Source organism: Pomacea canaliculata, linkage group LG2, assembly GCF_003073045.1.
Source record: "Pomacea canaliculata isolate SZHN2017 linkage group LG2, ASM307304v1, whole genome shotgun sequence".
Lineage (NCBI taxonomy): Eukaryota > Metazoa > Mollusca > Gastropoda > Architaenioglossa > Ampullariidae > Pomacea > Pomacea canaliculata.
The window spans coordinates 36,394,726-36,413,282 of record NC_037591.1 but is presented as its reverse complement, the minus strand read 5'-3'; the positions used below and the strand labels follow the sequence as shown (position 1 = coordinate 36,413,282).

Below are 18,557 nucleotides of genomic sequence, written 5' to 3'. Positions count from 1 at the left end.
GTTTTGTTTGTGTTTGTATGTGTCTGTTTTTGTGTTTTTGTGTGTGTGGTGTTTGTGTGTCGTGTGTGTAAATATATAAATACAAGTTTGCAGTTTGCATCGTGGTGTCGTCACACAGAAGATTGATGATCGATGATTGAGGTGAATCCGAGTTTCTACTCCAAGCTGCCAGTGAGCATCCAGCCTTCATTCCCTATTACACTTTTATTTATTTTGCGATAGCGACACGTAATCCCTTCCTGATTCTTATCTAAAGTAGAAAAATTAAAGTGTGACAAGTCTGGCTTCTCTAAACAGCCGTTTACAACAGGTGCGCGGTTGTTTGCAAGAACAGGTAAGAGTTATTCCAAGAATGTTTTCGTGGGAGCGGTGAGTGGTGCTAGAATAACAATTGGATTCAAAATTGGCCGTTAAACCCTCCACGGTTTTATAATTCCTTCCATAATCAGACGCGCAAAAAGTGATTCCTCGATTTGTCTTATTATTATTTTTTTTTTCTAAATGCAGTAAATTTGGATTTAGCCCTTTTGATCTTACTGCCCCTTTGAAACGGGAATTTGGCTTACTAAATAAAAGAGTTACCCCACCCCACCCCACCCTTTTGCCACCTAAACCTAGAGATAATTAAATATATCGTTCTGATATACGAACTTAGTATAACAGAACGGTCTCTCTTTCCCTCTGAAACACTCTTTCTATCTCGAGTTCACATTCCTAGTCGAGTGAACAACCGGAGGAACAACCTCCATTTGAACCCTCAGATTTCTCACAAGATGGATCTGAATACTCGCCTTTTCTTTGGCATTATTCTAGATAAATAATACAGTCGAAGTAAGTTTTGTCGAGTAAATGTGTAAACAACACCCAGGCCAGATAGTTCGCCATGTGAGGTTGGTCGGGAAGGAAAGAAGATCCCACGATCAGAAAGGTCCGTGTCACAGGATTCTTTTGTCAGCCGGGACAATAATAAGTCAGCTATCAAACTCTCATTTGCAATGGTGGCAATGCTAATTATATGCACAGCCTGCTGCTAGTTGATCTCCTGGTGCTCTCCTGGCTTGTGAACACAATGCATTTGTGAAGGACGTGTGAAAAATCTCTTTCAGCTGTCATGAAAGACAGCTGGCTGAAAATGTGAAAAAAATTGTGTTCCTTTTATGAGAGGACGGATTGCCATTCCTGCATAATCAAATGTCTAAGACCTGAAGTGTACAACTGGAGGTGAATTAAGGACAAAGAGAGGGGACAAAATGAAAGAGAGAGAGGAGGAGTGAGAGAAAGAAGAAAGAATAAAGAAAGAGTTTCTGGATGACATAAAAATTATTTTAAGAATGTTCTTGTTGTCAATAACATCCAGTAATCAGACTAATAAAATCTGACAACGACGACGACGACAACAACAACAACAACAACAACAACAACAACAAAAAAATGTTTAACCAATCAAAATAATGCAATGTCTAACCTAAAAATAAACAGATTAAAAGTAAATATAAAAATGAAACGAAGGAAAATATAAAAATGTTCTATCTTTACTCCTTCTCCTGGTTGTACGTTTGAAGACGGCTTCTCTTCCTGGTTCATCTTTTAGAAATCATTCCTTATACCATCCCTTCTTTGTGTCCATATTCCCCGGAATACTTTCTTCTCCCCTCACGCGAAAAAAAAAAAGACAAGAAAAATCTTTTGAAGTGCGATAGGAGAAATGAACCTAATCTCTACCCTGGAATTCCAACACTCGATCCATACACAGCACAGAGGCTCAAATCTCTCTTTTCTTATCCCGTGGTTAGGTGACATCCATGGAGGAGATAGCATGCTCCAAAGCCCACTTTCCTTGACTCTCCGGCAAAAGTTGTTAAGAGCTTGAGTTACAGCAAACAGACAGGGATGCAAGTGATCCATCGGGCAGGTTGAGATGCCTCGTGCCGGGCTGTCTTCGATTTTACCATATTGCCGTCTGCTTCATAATAGGCTGCAGTTGTGTGTGTGTGTTTAGTATGTGTGAGTGCACACGTGTATGTTCCTGACCGGTTGGAGAAGAATTCAACGCAGAATAAAGCCTGACAGAAGGACAAAGGAGATTCCTAAGTCAGGCATTGGATGTCGGGCCATGACAATGTACTCGAGGCAGTAATTATCTGCATTTTTTTTTTCACTGTGAGCGGATCTTGGTCTCGTGGTAAAGTCCTCCTTAAGCAGAGTATGTGTCTGCATAACAGGAACAAAATAATACAAAGACTGGGCGGGTGTTGTGGGTTAGTTTTTCTGTTCGGGAGGATTCTTCTAGAATAGGAAAGGAGGTCTTACACAGGAAGAATCTCATCCAGTTTTTTTTTTTTTGTTTTTTTGTAATCCACAAAGCAGATTTCAAACATGATTTGGGAATATCTTTTGAATGCTTGAACGAAGCTCACAGTCTTAAGCACCTTTCGTCGCTGCCAACCCAGCTGTTCCTAATCTACATATCGCACATTTTTTCATATTATCATGTCAGGAAGCAATTTCTGGACACAGATTGCGTCATACTATCATGTCAGGAAGCAATTTTCTTGACACAAACAAATTGTGTCATACTACTACGTGGAGAAGCCATTGATTTTGTTGTGTTTTTTCAGGCGCAGGCGACGCGAGACTTGGTGGCGGCCTTGGCACTGAAGACGTAATCCAGATTGCAGCGCCGCCTGCAGGGGCATCAATGCGGCTTCACACACAGACACAGATGCCTGGAGCCCCTCCTGCTCCACAGGACAAAAAAAAAAAAGGCTCATCAGCCGAGAAAACACCGAAAGCCCTGGTTTATTAACACAGAGGACTTTGAAAACGAGGTCGTACTCGTGGTTGTTGGCTTCGGCGTGGTGTCCTTAAACAAGACTTGGCAGTGAACTGCAGACACCGCCATCTACAACTATGGTGCCGAGGGTGTAAATCTCTTTTATGGATTGGTGCAGGGAGGAGAAGCACGGAAGGAGCAATATGAGATCCCAAGTGTCAGCTCGAAACAGTCTCTGTTGGCGGTTCTTCTTCGACGATGGCTGTAAAGCTGAAAGAAAAGAAAATTTGCTGTAATAGAGGAAATGAAGGGGAGTGTGTGTGTGTGGATGCGAGGACCCCTGAGAGAAAAAGAGAGAGCATTGTAAAGCAGGAAAAAAATAAACCTTCAAGTCCTTAATACAGCATCTTGAAGATATTGTCCTAACAGAGAGCTAGGTAGATACCTTGCAGTTGCAAAAAGTCCGGGATGCTTACTCCTGTTTAACTTTTAAGCTATCCTCATCCTTTTACGAAATAACATTTCATCCCTGTTACAAAGCTCGCCCGAAAGGTGTTTTATCCCGTATCCTCTTTCCAACCAACTATCTCTCCCATTAAGACGATGACGTAGGTCAAGGAACTAAACTCTTTTCCCTCTACAAAAATGTTGTGAGGGTTGTCTCACGGTGCTCCGTGCCTTCATCAAGATTTCGCTTTTCTCTTTAAGACAGGGTGGATGACGAATTGCTTCTCAGACTGTCCTTCTCGTCTCATTTCTTTTCGTCTTCATTGATGTCCACAAGACGTATGCGTCATTTACGTCTGATGGCAGGACCACTCGGACTGGTCCCTAGCCCTCGGCTTTGACAGCCCTAGGAAGAAAAATTGTGGAGCTTCGAGGTAAAAAAAAAGCTATTCAGTTTGATTATCGAACGCTTGGATAAGGGATTTCTTGGTTGGAGCATAAACACTTCTAGGTACCTCATGGAGTAGTCATTATACTACTACTACGACAACTATGACGATGATGATGATGATGATGATAGAAAAATTCTTAGAGCTTAAGATGAGTAGGAGACATGGATAGAATGTGAAGGACGGAAGGAGAAACAACTATGCAGACAAGAGACAAACTTACTCCAATCTCTTTCCAATGTTTTTCACCGTTTGTGGTTGTGATTAGTGATTAGAGATTGCCTTCATCTGTTCAGTGTTCGCTTCTTCAGCAAGAGGTATACTTTACCTATAGTTATGTGTACAGCAGCGTCCTCATTTCAAGTGACAAACACAAACACTGATATTACTCAAGAAGAGAGTTAATGTTCTTGACAACCCCATCGGCTGAAGCTCTCATCTGTCAACAGTTCCAGAAAAATGTAAATGACATAGGTTTTCTACAGCCAAGCAATCGTTGCTAGAGAAAATAAAAATAACCCGAATTTTTTAAAAAATCTAAACAAGCTAGCTAAAAAATGTTAGTTAATTTTGTCTTTGGTTCTAGCCAGAGTGTGGCGCATTCTGATAGAATTTTCGTGTGTAGTTATTCAAATTTAAAAAAAAAAAACCTAAAACATCATTTATCAAGTTTTCTTTGAAGCCATCAGTCCCACGGCGCCTGTTGGCCTAAATGTCAAATTATGTAAACAATGGGGAACAGCAGTGAAAAGATGAGCTTTGTAATTAGAAGCAGTGGACAGCAAATAATATGATGAACACGAATGTCACGCACTGCGTATTGCAAAACAGCCGTGAAGACAGGCAAGCAGGTCGATGGGAGGCTGGGAGGCTGGGAGGACACGAGTCACGAAGCAACATTAAACACAAAATTGATTTTCGATAAAATTTTGAAGCTGCCGCCATGTTTCAGGTGCCATTACCCCCAACCACTACCTCCCAACAAAAAAGAAAAAAGGAAGTAAAGGACAGTTTACCAGGTCAGATGTGAAATGAAAAAGCCGGATGGCGGGAAAGTAGGAAATAAATGGTTGAGGGGAGAGGGTGGTTGTCATTTATATTGTTAGTTATTATTAGTGAGAGTTTTTCTGAGGATGATGGGGAGTGATCATCGCACGGAGTGGTGGTGGGAGGCGGGATGCTGCTGCTGCTGCTGCTGCTGCTGATGATGATGATGATGATGATGGTTTACTACTACGCATATCATCCTCCGTCTTCTTCCTTTACTCGCAAAGGACAGCCAGCTATTAAGAGTGCATCCCACTCTTTACCAAAACACACACACACGCATGCGCACACACATATTTTTAGACAGGGGAACAAAAAAGTCGAAGACAGAGATTGAGACTGATCGAACGCAAGGGACAGTATCTGACTGTAACACGAGACTGCAGGTAGAATTACCTTTCCCTTTTCCCCCCTTTTCCCCCTTTTTGCAGTTATTTCGTCGCACGACTGGTGGCCGTGGGCCAAAGACGCGCTCCGCGGAGTTCCGCTCCGTCCGCGCGGACGGCGGCGCGAGAAACCGCGAGACAGGAGCCGGCGAGCAAAAAGAAGACGAAGTGGGGGGAGAAAAAGGCCGACATTTAACGCGCGTGACTAAACTGTTTAGTGGGTAGCGAGTGGAGTGTGGATACGACACAAGTGTGAATACATAAGCCCCCGAGATCCAGCGGTGCGCGGCATGTATGACGCGGAGGGCGGTGCCGCGGACAAGTTGTCAGCAGCTGTGACTGTGTTAGACCAGCAGCTGCCGCACCACAGACGGCAGGAAAAGGATGTTTCTACCTGCGACCCGTCTCTACTCAACACCCACATTGCCTTCGCTCCATCGTCGTTGCCGCCGCCTCCACCGCCACCATTCCCCTTGCTTCCACCTCGGTCTTACCAGGGGTCGGTGTCCTCGCCCTCCTGCACTTCTCCGCACACATCCCCTTTATCCTCTCCTCAACAGGTTTTCGGACGATCAGCATAGGTGTTCCTGTTCCAACTCCGCCGCCGCGCGCGATCCGCGCCGCTGGTCACCGTTGCCGCTCCCGTCATCGGCGTCGCACAATCGACGGCCTTTCCCTTTATCCTCCTCGTCCTCCTCCGCCGCAGTTTTGTCGCCGTCGTCGCTGTTTGTCTGTCACCAGGTTTGTCTTCTCAATCCTCTCCGCGCCAGACCTCCGCGCTTGCGCCGGCCCCGAACGGCAGGGGGGCAGTCAGCGCCCCTCCCGACACCTGCAAGATACCTGTCCTCGTAGGGCCGGACCTTGAACTTCGATCTTCAAAAGCCGCGGCGCAGGCGGCTCAGAGATCAATCGGCGGCACTAAAGACCTTTCACTGGTGTTGACTTCGCGTGCCGCCGCGTCCGACTCTTGTCACACCGCCCTGCAGGACGACAAGTGCACGCGCGGACTGAGATACAAGTTCGACGAACAGTGCGCGGACATGGAGGGGGACGCCGAGAATCCCCAAGATGCTGTTCGCATGAAGTTCATCCAGAAGCAGAAGCTGGACGGGGCAGGACACTTGTCGCGGTGGTCAAATCGGGAGAAGTACCTGGTCGCAATCTCTTGTCTTCTCTTCCTCACCTGCATTGCCTTCGTGGTTCTCGCCTACACCCGAGACCGAGAGCAGAAAGGTAAGGAGCTTTTTCTTAGTCGCTGGTGTCTCGTGGTCTGAATTGGGTTTCGCAGCCTATTCATCTGTTCAATCATACGACGGCAGCTTTGTACGACATTTAAGGTTATGAGCGGTGAGACGAAAGTAAAAACGGTTGAGCTATTTATAGCAGCCTGTATCTGGGTCACAACCACACCTGTGTATGCAACATAACAGCAAAACCTGAATCGACACTCGGCGTTTTGAGAAATTTTGTTTTGGTAAAAGTGGACAAGCTAAATTGTTGTTGATTTTATTCACAACAAAAACAAAAAAGAGGGCTGGAGTAGTTTTGTTGTTGTTTTTTTTCTGTTTACAAACAGCGAAGATATTCCAAATAAATATTCAGGACCTTGCTGATCAACGTCCAGGCATGTCTGCTTACTGTACCAGTCTGTATACTCTCCAGAAGTCAGGTGTATTGAAAAGGAGAAAAGGACTCTTCCTTTGTCTACAATCTTTCTCGCTCTCTCTTTCATTTCTTTCTTTCACGTCCACTCTATGCCTTCTCTCTCTCTCTCCTCAGAGATGATAACGATTTTACATTTAGTTGTACTTACCTCGTACTGACTGACATGTCACTGATGTGTCTGGCCAATGGGCCATCAGGTAACACTAGTTATGGGCATCATTCATATTAATTATATGTGATTAGCTGTATTAACGGTTCATGTCCACCTGCAGTCCACGTGTTGTGTTGTACAGATGTACAGATGTACAGACACCAAGACACACCCCACGGGGTGGACATCCCGGGTGGTCATTTAAAGTGTTCAAAGTTTAATTTCAAAGGTCAAGAAATAGACTTCCCTTTGTAAACTTTACATATTTATTCTTCCTTGGATTATTGGTCTGACTTCTGTACTTGTGTTCATTTGTTTATTACTTCATGTCCCTAAATGCGTATGTGCGTGTGTATATTTTTATTTCTGTCAGTGTGTACAACCACATTTTTACAGTCCCCCGTTTACGACAAATTTATAGACCGGTTTCCTTTATGGATTAGGACCCGTTAATAGATGCTCCTTTATTTACCTTTATTCCTGTATCCTTCCTACATTCTGCTACCTGTATCAGTTATTTCACATTTTCCCGAGGGACACGAAGGTAGTAAGGTATCATCTCTTCTACAAGTAACCTTTGCACCCTAGCTTGTGACACAGATGTTCATGTGTCGAGGCGCTGAGTGTCGAGGGTCCTGTTGATAATGTTGCGTGCACGTGCTGTAGGATGCAGGCACGTGACACATTAGGACAGAGGCTGTGGGCTGGCATTACCTTCCCCTGCTATCATCGTCTTTTCACCTCGGGCTAAATGCTCCGTAAAGATCCAGTGGGATGGAATGGTCTGGTCTTTAAGACTGGGTGTAGTTCGGTGAAGGTAGTGTTTCCCTAAACTGGGTGAGCATGCACTCGCTTTCTTCTCTTCCTATTTTTTTTTTTTTTTTTTTTTGAGATGCACAGAAAGAAATCCAACTGGTGACATCTCGTTTGTCCGCAGATAAACATAAACTCAGGCTCCCATTGGCTGTAGCCTTGACAACGTAAATTATCCTGGTATCATCTGAGTTGTTGACCTCCTTCTCTGCATGGGGTTGTTTGTAGACCCGTATTTCAATAATTAAGCGGGTATCCACACATATTTGTGAAAATAGTAAATTGCACCTGAGGGCCATTAAGGAAAAAAAACCATCGCATTCATTTAACGTTTAAAGATGAACTCGGGTTTTGTTGTGGAGATATTAATGAACTCAGAAACACCCAATGTGGTCATTACACATACAAACGTGTGTGAAATAAAATATGAACACATACTGAATAGAAAGAAGCGCAGGATCATTATCCTCATTGTAAAATTGAAGAATCACTCAACATTGTTATTTTCATCAGTGATAAATCTTCAGGAGATGTAAGAAGAAAAGTTTGTAAGCAGCTTTGCAACTCTCTGACCCTCATTCCTGTTACTCCATACAGCTGTAGTTCATTCTCTGTCCCAGTGAACGAATCATACATGTCTTACATAATTATTGAAGAATTTCACTCCCAAATTCAGGTGTTTTCCTGTCAAAGTCTGTCCACCTGAACATAAAGGAAGGTAGTCCTTCTCCTACCCCCCACAGACATCGTTTGTCAGGCTGGAATAGATAATATCTACATATTATTGCCTCGTTGGACTTCAAAGAAATATTTCTGTCTGTATATATTTAATAATGCTGATTGTCGCTAACTGGTCATACAATAAATAAGATGTTTTTCTAATAAATAAACATGTTTATAAAGCCCTGGAACACGTTCTCACAGTCAATAGACCCTTTCAACTCATTTTCCGGCACTAAAGATTATTTTTTCAGTGAATGTCTGTCTTATTTGTGGTTTTGCGAGCACTCTCGGGTAGTCCCTGACATTTTTGTGACCATTAAGACCGCTGGTTTCAAGGAACGGAAAATGTTTTCTCGTGAAAGCTATCCTCTTAATGGATGTTTCCAGACAACCTCATTTTCCGGCAGTAATTACGTACAGGTGTTTGAAAGTACCAGTATATACATCAGCTACAGAACTGGTGTACTACCTGTTGTCGTCCATCGATCAGAATGACATTAAGAGGTTATGATGGACAGACAGGCGGATTTAAAGACTATTTTCTTTCTATTTATATTTACAAACAAACACATACATATAAACAATTTGCATAAAAGTTTCGTTTTATTTTTATTTTTCGAGTTTCTCTGCTTCTTTCTCCTTTTTTCATGCTGGGACAGAAGGGACAGAATCGTCTATTTATACACTGTGTCTGTTTGTCTGCCTGCGTGTATAGAACACATCTTCACTTACTTAGCATCATCCGCTGACCACAGACCTGTCACTCATCACTGATTTGCGGTGGAGGTCACGTGGTTTGTCCCTGTCTCTCTAGACCTAACTGATCGATTGTTGTTCGTCGATCGGCCGGTCTACTCTTGCAACTAAAATTGATTTTCACTTTTGCATTAAGACTGACTCCATTTTGACGATCTCATTCTATCGAGGTTGTGATTGGCAGACTGAAAACTAAACTTTATTTAATGAAAATGTAACTTGTGTTGTCTCATTGTTTTTCGTTGAACTGTTCCTCTTGTTTAGTGTGTATGTGGATACAAGTTATCGTCAGTGGTGGATAACAATGCCAGGCTACTGTTTGACTACAGGAAATTTGTTTTTCTATTGTCTTTCATAGTAATTTTTGTAAAGTCTTCATTGTTATGATATAATCAAAGTCCGGTCTTCTTCCTATAGCAGTTGTTGTCCTGTCCTCCGTTTTTCTACAGTAAACATTGTACAGACCTAATTTTGTGTCCAGCAATCATTGTCCAGTCATCTGTTTGCCTGCGATTGTTTATGTCCAGTCCTCTGTTTATCTCTTTGTAACCTGTGCGCAATCCTTTGCTTTTAGTAAGCCTTGTCTTCACCTTCAGTTTTGGTTTGTTTGTGTTTGTTTGTTTTAGTTTCGGGGAGCCCTTTTTTCCCGATGCTCTTGTCAAATCCTCCTTTTTGAAAGTAGTCTTTGTCCACCTTCTAATTGTCTGAAATAATTTTGCCCAGAACTTTGTTTGTCTTCAGTGGTCTTTATCAGGTCTACAGCAATCTCATTCCAGTCTTTCTTTTCTTTCTTTTTTTTCCTGTTTTTTTCTTTTTTTTTTTTTTTTTTTGCTGTAATTTTTGTCCTACATCTCTTTACACACCTTCAGGCTACTTTTTCGCCTTCAGTAGGACAAACATGGTCTTTTTTCTCTTCCCTAAGATTTGCGAAGAAGATGTGTTTATCGGAACTGTGTATTTTTTCAGTTCTTTCAGTTTTCTGCATGCTCTGTCCACTTGTGTTTGAGTCCTAAATGTTTAATAGCTCATTCACATTCCTATTAAAGACATACAGCCAGTAAAGAGACTCTGAGTCTTTCATAATTTTTCTTATCGAATGATATCTTGTAAGTTTCTCTTACGATCAAGAAGTAATATAAAGTTTTAACTTCAAATCTGTTGATTAAATCATTTTCTGATTGTAGAAGAATCAGCAGACTCAGGGACAGAGGCCTCTAGAGTGTGGGGAGAATCTTATTTTCATTAAGAGTAAGAAATTTGTCTGCACAAGGGATAAATGCCATCCAGAAATCCGAAGTTGTCGGTCATAAAAAAGGAAAATCCTTTCAGGGTTAATCAAACTTCTTAAAACTTAAAAAAGAAAAAAAAAAACGAGAAGAAATTAACGGACAGACATGTGAGGATGTGCGAGTGAAAGGTGGGGATAGGGAGGGTTAAGACGCAGACAAATGGAGTGGCGATTCTTGGAGTCGGCCAAACTTCATCATCGTCTGCAGGAGGATTTCTGCAGTCAGTCGCTCGTCTGCCTCCCGGAATCAATACAATCCCTCCTGCTATCAGCATCCACACATCGTCCTGTTGTTTGCACGTGCATATTCTCCACAAAACAAGAGTGGCGGCTGCAGACCGCAGAGCCCACAAGCCGGGGCATCACCACTTCTTCAGATCTCTGATGCAGGTAATATGGGAGATAACTCTCATCCGCTTTCCTGCATTTGTCTGCCGGCGCAAAGCTTATCTGCGTCGACTTCCGCCAATCTCAACGCTCGTTATTTCTCGTACATTACCGTTCGTGACTTCCGGAATGAGAGGACATAACTTTAACTACATTTCCTGGGTTCTATGGGGTTTTCCCTTTTTTCTGGATCAGCAACATAATTAAAAAAACTTTAGTTGTTAAAGAATTGTTGTTTCCAGGGAATTTTCATGGCGCAGTGATGTAGCCCTTTAGGGTCGACAGATGGTGGGCTTTTTCGGTTGAGGAAAGCACTGAAAAATGGGTGAGGATGAATTAAATGCTTGTGGTCTTGGGTTCGTTTCAAACAATGCCAGTGAACCTAGTGAATTGTATAATCACCTCCCCTTGTTAAATACTTACACACATTGTTTTGAAATGTGATACCGAGCATTCCACCCACTCATCCTAGTACACGTGTCTATATTTTATTCAAATTTAACTTTCAGACATAAATACATACTACACGTGTGGGCTTCATTCTCTACGAATATATAATGGTAAGAAACAACGAAGGAGACAAAAACAAGCAAAAAATTAAACAACAAGTTTAAGTCACCAGTAAAAATCAGTTAGCGAGAAATTGAGTATCAGTAGTAGTCACGTGAGAGAGCAGAGAGGAATGTATTATAAAGACAGTAACAGGAGGCACCTAGTCTCCCAAGGTAGGTGATGTAAGCTCATTTCGTCTTTCACTTAGATACCCATGATCAGTCTGTTATTCTACAGCTGTGTACATAAACATAACATAGACAGAGAAAGAAAGATGGAAAGAGAGACCGAGATGGAAAGAGAGAGAGAGAGAGAGAGAAATGAAGGGAATGCGAAAAAAGAAAAAAAAACACAGAAGGAGAACTCACGTTTATTATATGTAAACACTTAAGTTTACGATTGATAAACCAGAGTTTCTCTAAGTGTGAAATGCGCTTCTCGGGCAGTGCGCATGCTCCGGAGTAGTTGAGCCTTCTGTGCGCAGGTCCTACCGGCCGCGTAAGCTTCCGTTGTGACGTCACTGCACGAGTCTGGTAGGAGCTTGTAAGGAAAGACAATTCCGATGATGGATGGCACGGTGCGCGGACTTTCTCACTCGTGGCATCAATCGCTGGCAGCGTAAACACTTTGATGAACCACCTTGCCCATAACGCCCTGCCATGTTCCTCCGGTCTTGATTAAGCTCGGTTACATTCCCTCCTTGATCGATGCGGTGGGATGGATAGGGGTGTTTGGAGGAAGGGAGGGGGTGAGGGAGGAGAGAGAGAACCGCAAGGTGTAGTCCTGAATCCGCCCTGGAATCCTTGCCTTATAAGTTGGGCGCTTATTGCATGCTGGGAGCGTTAAGGGAGGGAAGCGAAATGTCGCCATGAAATGGAACAGGACGCAGGGACCACCCAGAGGAAAGTATCTCAACTATGCGCTCGAGATTCTGCGAGAAGTAATCAGCTCCACCTAGCACGCCTTCTCCACACGCCTGGGTGTGTTTACACAACCGTGTGCACGCACGAACGTTTGCACGAGCAAACACACACCACAGCTCCACAAACTATTCTTACACACAGACATACAAGACCTACACGCTCAAACAAGAATAAGATAGATAGAGACATAGAAGGAGGGGAGAGAGAAGGAAGGAGGGTGAGCCGCAATCTGTTTACCGATTAAGAATCGACTGTTTACAGTAAACACATCATACTCGCCGTAAATGTTCATCACAAACAAATATCGCACTGATCTCACCAACACCATTCACGCACACAAAGTACACATACACCCATAAACATTCGCCACCCGTTTGTCCCATTTTGATGTCGAACAAGATTTCTTTTGAACGTCGCATTTTCAATAAAAGGTTTATTGAAACTATCTTGTCCTGCTTGGTAAAGAGGGTAGAGATTGGCATTGCTCCACCCGAATATTCTCAGTCAATGTGAAAAGGAACACCGTTTAACAAAAGACTCTGAACGAGCATACAAGCACACTCGCATGAGCACATAAACATACAAACACACTCAGATATATATATGTATAGACACAAAAGTATTTACAGCTGTGGTTGGGATAAATAAGTTCTAGACATTGCGATCTGAGCGAAAAGGACAACCTGAATTGTTTATTATTATTTTTTTTTTTTTTTTTCAACTTTTTGGTTTTTTGTTTTGTTAATGCAATTATATTCAACTCCACTCTGATATCTCTCCTTCTAATTTCAGAACTGTAAGACAAAAGTCAATTGCTTTCGTATTTGCCATTTCAGTTCACCACCCCGGGTACTGCCTATCAGCCAAATGCGTCAATACTGGTAAGTGCACCAGGAGATCGTGGTCAGTAGTACGACAGGCTGCTAATGACTCCGAGTACACGTACCCTGATCTGACATACATGATTACACACACCCAGACTAAGCCACCCTGTTAGCTAATGAATGGAGAGAGAACTCTGTGGATCCAAATAGCAAACAATACGTGAGTGTCTGTGTCTGTGTGTTAGTGTGTGTGGTTCACCCCATAAATTAGGGTATATAGCTATTTTATTGTACTTGTATACTATAACAAAGGAAAAAAATAATAATTGATCGAAATATTTCCTGTTTCCATAACAAGACTCACGGAGGACCTTACCATGAAAACATTTTGGTTCGTAGTTCCTTTTGTTGTGGCCAAAGTAACATCGAATACAGTGTCAATGTTTGTTGAGGGATTGATTTGCTTCTGTGTAGTAAACATTCGGTGTCCGCCACAAGCAGCTCATTAAGGTGTGTGTCCTTAGATGTCAAAGAAAGTCTGACATTCACGAAGCTGAATGACATAAGGAAATGCAAGTTGGGCCACAGAAAAGTTTGTCAATAGCATCATTACTCTCGTTACTGCCAGGGGGGATCACTAGCTGGAACCCAACCTAAGATCGTCTCTTATCTGTTTGACAATTTAAGACCTCTCTGTTTGATATTTTCTTGAGCTTGTGAATCCCGCTAAACTGAGATTTTTTTTTTTAGTTAAGAATTCGTTCAGTCTGAAAATTTCTTCTTTTCAAGAAACCTTCCAAATTGAAGTTGTTTTCATTTGATATTCCTTCTTATGATTTCGTCAGTTTGAGAAGCCCTCCATGTTGCCATGAATTTCTTAGGAAACCGCCACAAATCTCGTGGTCTCCATTTTGTTTCTCGTTGCCATGTCCAGCTGCTCAGCTCATGGCGGCCATGGACACCACAGCCCACCCCTGCGACGACTTTTTCCAGTTCGCCTGCGGTCAGTGGAATCGCAGAAACGTGATTCCGGAAGACAAACACAGCTACAACACTTTTGAGAAACTCCACGATGAGCTTCAGATCATCTTAAAAGGTGACCTGCCCTAGAGACGAATTTTCTTCGCTTTCCCTCAGGATTTTTTTGTCTATTTCCTGTGAACCCCATTCCATCATTCTTGTATAAATATATCAAAAGTTTATTAAATGTAACTGAATGTATTTATTTTAAGATTCTTATGTAGTACCTACTAAAGTATGATCCAATCCATGATCAAAAGAGCACAAAAAAAAAAACAACAACAACAAAAAATTACTGGCAATGAGTCCATCTATGAATCCACGCATCCATAACAAACCACATTGAAAAAAATCTTTGTCTTGCCATATTAAAAGGCAGTATATCTTTTGAGGTATACTCTATGGTTCCACACAGAAACTTCGAAAACTGCTGTTACTTCGGGATTTTCTTTCTCTTCTGCAGACTTGCTAGAAGAATCGCCGATGGCGCACGATAGCAACGCGACTCTGAAGGCGAAGACTTTGTACAAATCGTGTATCAACATGAGTAAGTAGACATTTCCCACATTCTTTCTTACGATCAATCATTCATCCTCTTAAAAAAAAATTTTGAAACCACATTCCTGTCCCTTGAACCGATATGGGGCTACACCGGGTGGGTCACATAAAACCGGTACCGGTGGCCCACCCGGAATTTTATCATGGGTATGAGTGACATGATCCACCTCATAGATATGAACGATTTGGTCTTTTCTGAAGACTTCTTTTCAGTGACATAGCCAAAAGCAGGCAGTCGTGAAAGGAAGAATATACTTCTTTAATCTTTTCTCAATCAAGGCCCTCCGTAAGCCTCGAAGAAGTCTCCGTAACCTCTTTCCCTCAACTTTTAGCCAAATTTATAAGGTCACAGGTCGCAGCCAGCTTCTGTGTGGCAGTTGTATGAAGTCAGCCAGCACTTTACTCAAGTACCCATCTTGCAGACGAGTTCTGGACTGAGGTTTTGCCGAGGACTTGGCGTGGAGTCCAGGATGCGACTGGCATAATCCTGCCCTCGTCGCAACCCAGACGTGCTCCGCGACCGCATTTCTCTCGCAGGCAGGAGAAGATATCTCATCTCCTTCCACCATATTCCTCCGGTTACGAAGGTCGCCAGCATCTTCAGATGCTACACGCAAATAATCGGTTATTCGAAACAATAAAGGAAGGGAAAAAGGAAAAGCAAGGACTCATGTTGCTGATGGTCAGGTAATCAATGTCTTGTCTGCAGGGCATTGATAATATAATATGTCTCCTTCATTCCATCCTTTGCTACAGTACGTCTCTCTCTGGGTCAAGACCGATAATCAGGGAGTGTCGACCACTCACCATGACCCGGACCCTTGATGTCCATCATTATTTATTTTATACACCAGCTATTCTCCTTTTCTGACAAATACAGCGAACAGAACTGAACCTTCTGTATGTGAAGCTTTAATCTTTTCTTAGCTGTAAAATTCCTCCCCATAATTTTATGGCCTTTGACCTTTGCTCAGACTTTTAGGCTTTTTTTTTTTTTTGGTTCAAAAGTCCAGTCAGGTTGGATGATTCAACGGAAATCATTCTTTCCGGATACCCACGAGGTCAAACCAAGACTGTGAGAGAGAAAGAGAGAACGAACAACCTCTTACCATCTTTATCTTGATTGCTGTTAACAGCTTCATTTTGACGGATGACCATCGTGGTATAATTTTGTTTTGGCGATTGTTCCCTGGGAATGTCACCCGTTACTGCGTGGAACTGGCGAATACGTCACTCATTTCCTCCGTCCTTCCTGAAAGTTCCTGCCTCGTCTAGACTCTGGGATCGCGCCTTATTGACTTTTCCTCCGGTTCTTCACACTGTTACATTTTTTTGTTATTTGTTTAAAGAGGCAAGATTATCCCTCTCATGCGGTGTTTAAACACCCAGCTACGGCCAACCAAATTATCGATCAGCCTGCGTTCTGCTCTTGATCGATCGAGCCAAGGATGATTTTTTTTTCTTTGGCCATCAGTCTTTCCACATCCGTAGCCGATCGGCGATTTCTTTCGCGGTATGAGACCCCGTTACTCATTGTATGGGGCCTCATTATTGGATATTTGTTTCTTTTTTACTTGGTTCAGTTTGTCTGCTTCATTTCTTTCTCCATTCCTCTCTCCATTTCCCTCTCCCTATATATATATACGTATATAATTATTTGATACTTGCGAGTGTTTAACATCGTGTTTATTTTAAAATGTGTTCCTCTGTTGCCGTCAAGACTTTTGATGCTTTTTTCTAGAATAATCTGGCATTAGTGGTTGTAATTGAAGTTTTTAGCTTGTAGCCGTTTCTGTCTCTGAATTTGTTCAGCGCAGATAAGAAATATAGGGGACGAACCGCTTCGCAGCGTGACCCTTGAACTTGGAGGATGGCCAATCATTTTAGAGAACTGGGACAGCAGTTCTTTCGTGCTGGAGGAGGTCCTGGGCAACATCCGCTTGAAGTACAACGCTCCCATTCTGATTGGCTCGTGGGTCGGAGCTGATGATAAAAATTCTTCGTTAAACATTATTCAGGTGAGAGACTGCATGTCTACAGTCGCGAACACAGACCTCCTGTCTATCTCCAGGAACACGCCCACACCACCTACTGATTAAATTATTGTAACACAAACAACCTCGTGTTCTCGGATTCACAGCAGACCCGTTGATGTGACCTTTCATCCAGAAGTATTTAAAAGTTTTGTGATTAATTTTCCAGCAGGGCCTGAATGAGTTGGCTTACTTTCACTCAGTCTGTGTTTGGAAGTCGTGGATGCTTTACGAGTATTTGTGTCCCCTGAAACTGCAAATATCACAAAAAATATAAACATCCATGTACACAAATGGCAAGTTACAAGGAATAGATATAGACATATGTGAGTTCATGAATGCGTGTGTATATATATATGAGAGGCTTCTTTATCAGCTCATCGCACGAGGACACCTCTATACAATGATAAGGCTAAGTTGTCAAACACAGTATACTAACATACACATATTTCATCGCTGTTACCATTGCTGCATCGTCGTGTATTATAGAACTCATGCCCCTGGCTTGTAAAAATGTCAGTCTTCTATCTAGTTTTCTTCTGTCAAAATTATCAAGATTTCTGAGTAAACTTGAAAGGCTCCTAGAAACCAGCTGCAGTTCCTGACAACATTTCAACGCAGGCAGCAAAAGCACAAGCAAAAAAAGTTTCATTCAAAACAACATGCCATCATTGCCATGGAAACTATCTCCAACAGAACCAGACAGATGCATCCAGTCGGTCCTCTTCCAGATGGCAAGATGGTTTCAGTCGGCATGATTCTTGACCTCCAGGCTGCACTAAGGCTTTCGGTCAAGTAACAACACTCAAGAATAATGAACACCCCTTGAAGGGTACAAACTGCTGATGTCTATAAATGGTTCTCGGCAGATGTTTAAGAACAATATGAGAGTAATCAAGAAGTACGAAAATTTTTAAAGAACTTCAGTCAACAGGTTTGTGTTCACATGAACTTAAAATAATTCTTTCTTGCTCTGGTTTGATCCGCGTACAGAGGGTTAATTATTTTGGCATTTCATGGAGATGAGAAACTATAATCAACAGCAGCCGTTATAGCAACACACACACACACACTTACACACACACTTACATACAAACTTCAAAAGACCAGAGCAACTTTTCACAGCAGAATTCTCCGACTCTAAGCATACCATCGATCCTTAATATAAGACAACCAACTAAACCCTACAAATATTTACTGTAGGAAGATTTGATCTACCTACTAGTAAAAATGTGCAGGTTTTATGTTCAAGCAAGGACGAAAATAATTACAAAATGTAAATGATGGCAAAGTAGGCCAGGACATTGTTTTGTGTGTACCTCTGGGTGCGTGTACGCCTCACCTTCGAGTACCTGTTGAAAGTCTATCATTATTCGTGTTGAGATCAACCAGTTCAGGTTGGTTCCTCTTCTTTTCATCCACATGATGCATTGCTTGCGGGAATTTGAGCCACAAAAAAGTCCAGTCTGAGATGTGAACAGGTACAAAAACCAGTAGAAAGGTCTTCAACACGCTCGTTCGCTCGTAAACACGCAATAGTCGCAAAAACTCACCGTCTGGCACAAATGGAATGCTTCTTTTTTTCTGAATTAATTTTCAAGCATGTCTCTACTTACCTTGACGGATTCAAGTAGGACAAACCTTTGTCCACAAAATTCAGTTGGAACGAATCTCTGGATGACAAAGTAGCTTAGTTCTCAATAAATATTTATATACAGGTCAAAGCAAAATTTACTCCTTTGATTTAAGATGCTGGTGACAG

General features: G+C 42.3%; 1 protein-coding gene and 1 long non-coding RNA gene across 2 annotated transcripts in view; one reads left to right on the top strand and one right to left on the bottom strand.

Annotated features, from left to right (window-relative positions):
• Positions 1–2,146: 2,146 nt before the first annotated feature.
• On the bottom strand, positions 2,147–5,692 carry LOC112557701. Its single transcript, XR_003097985.1, has 2 exons — positions 5,597–5,692; positions 2,147–3,043 (listed from the first exon to the last, which is right to left on the bottom strand). It is a non-coding gene; the product is annotated as an uncharacterized LOC112557701 (long non-coding RNA).
• Positions 4,913–18,557, top strand: part of LOC112557700 (neprilysin-1-like) — a 26,906-nt gene continuing 13,261 nt past the window's right edge. Inside the window, 5 exon segments of the mRNA XM_025227699.1 lie at positions 4,913–6,335; positions 13,197–13,241; positions 14,119–14,280; positions 14,668–14,751; positions 16,575–16,780. Coding sequence (XP_025083484.1) covers positions 6,143–6,335; positions 13,197–13,241; positions 14,119–14,280; positions 14,668–14,751; positions 16,575–16,780 — 690 coding nt within the window. The 5' untranslated portion in view covers positions 4,913–6,142.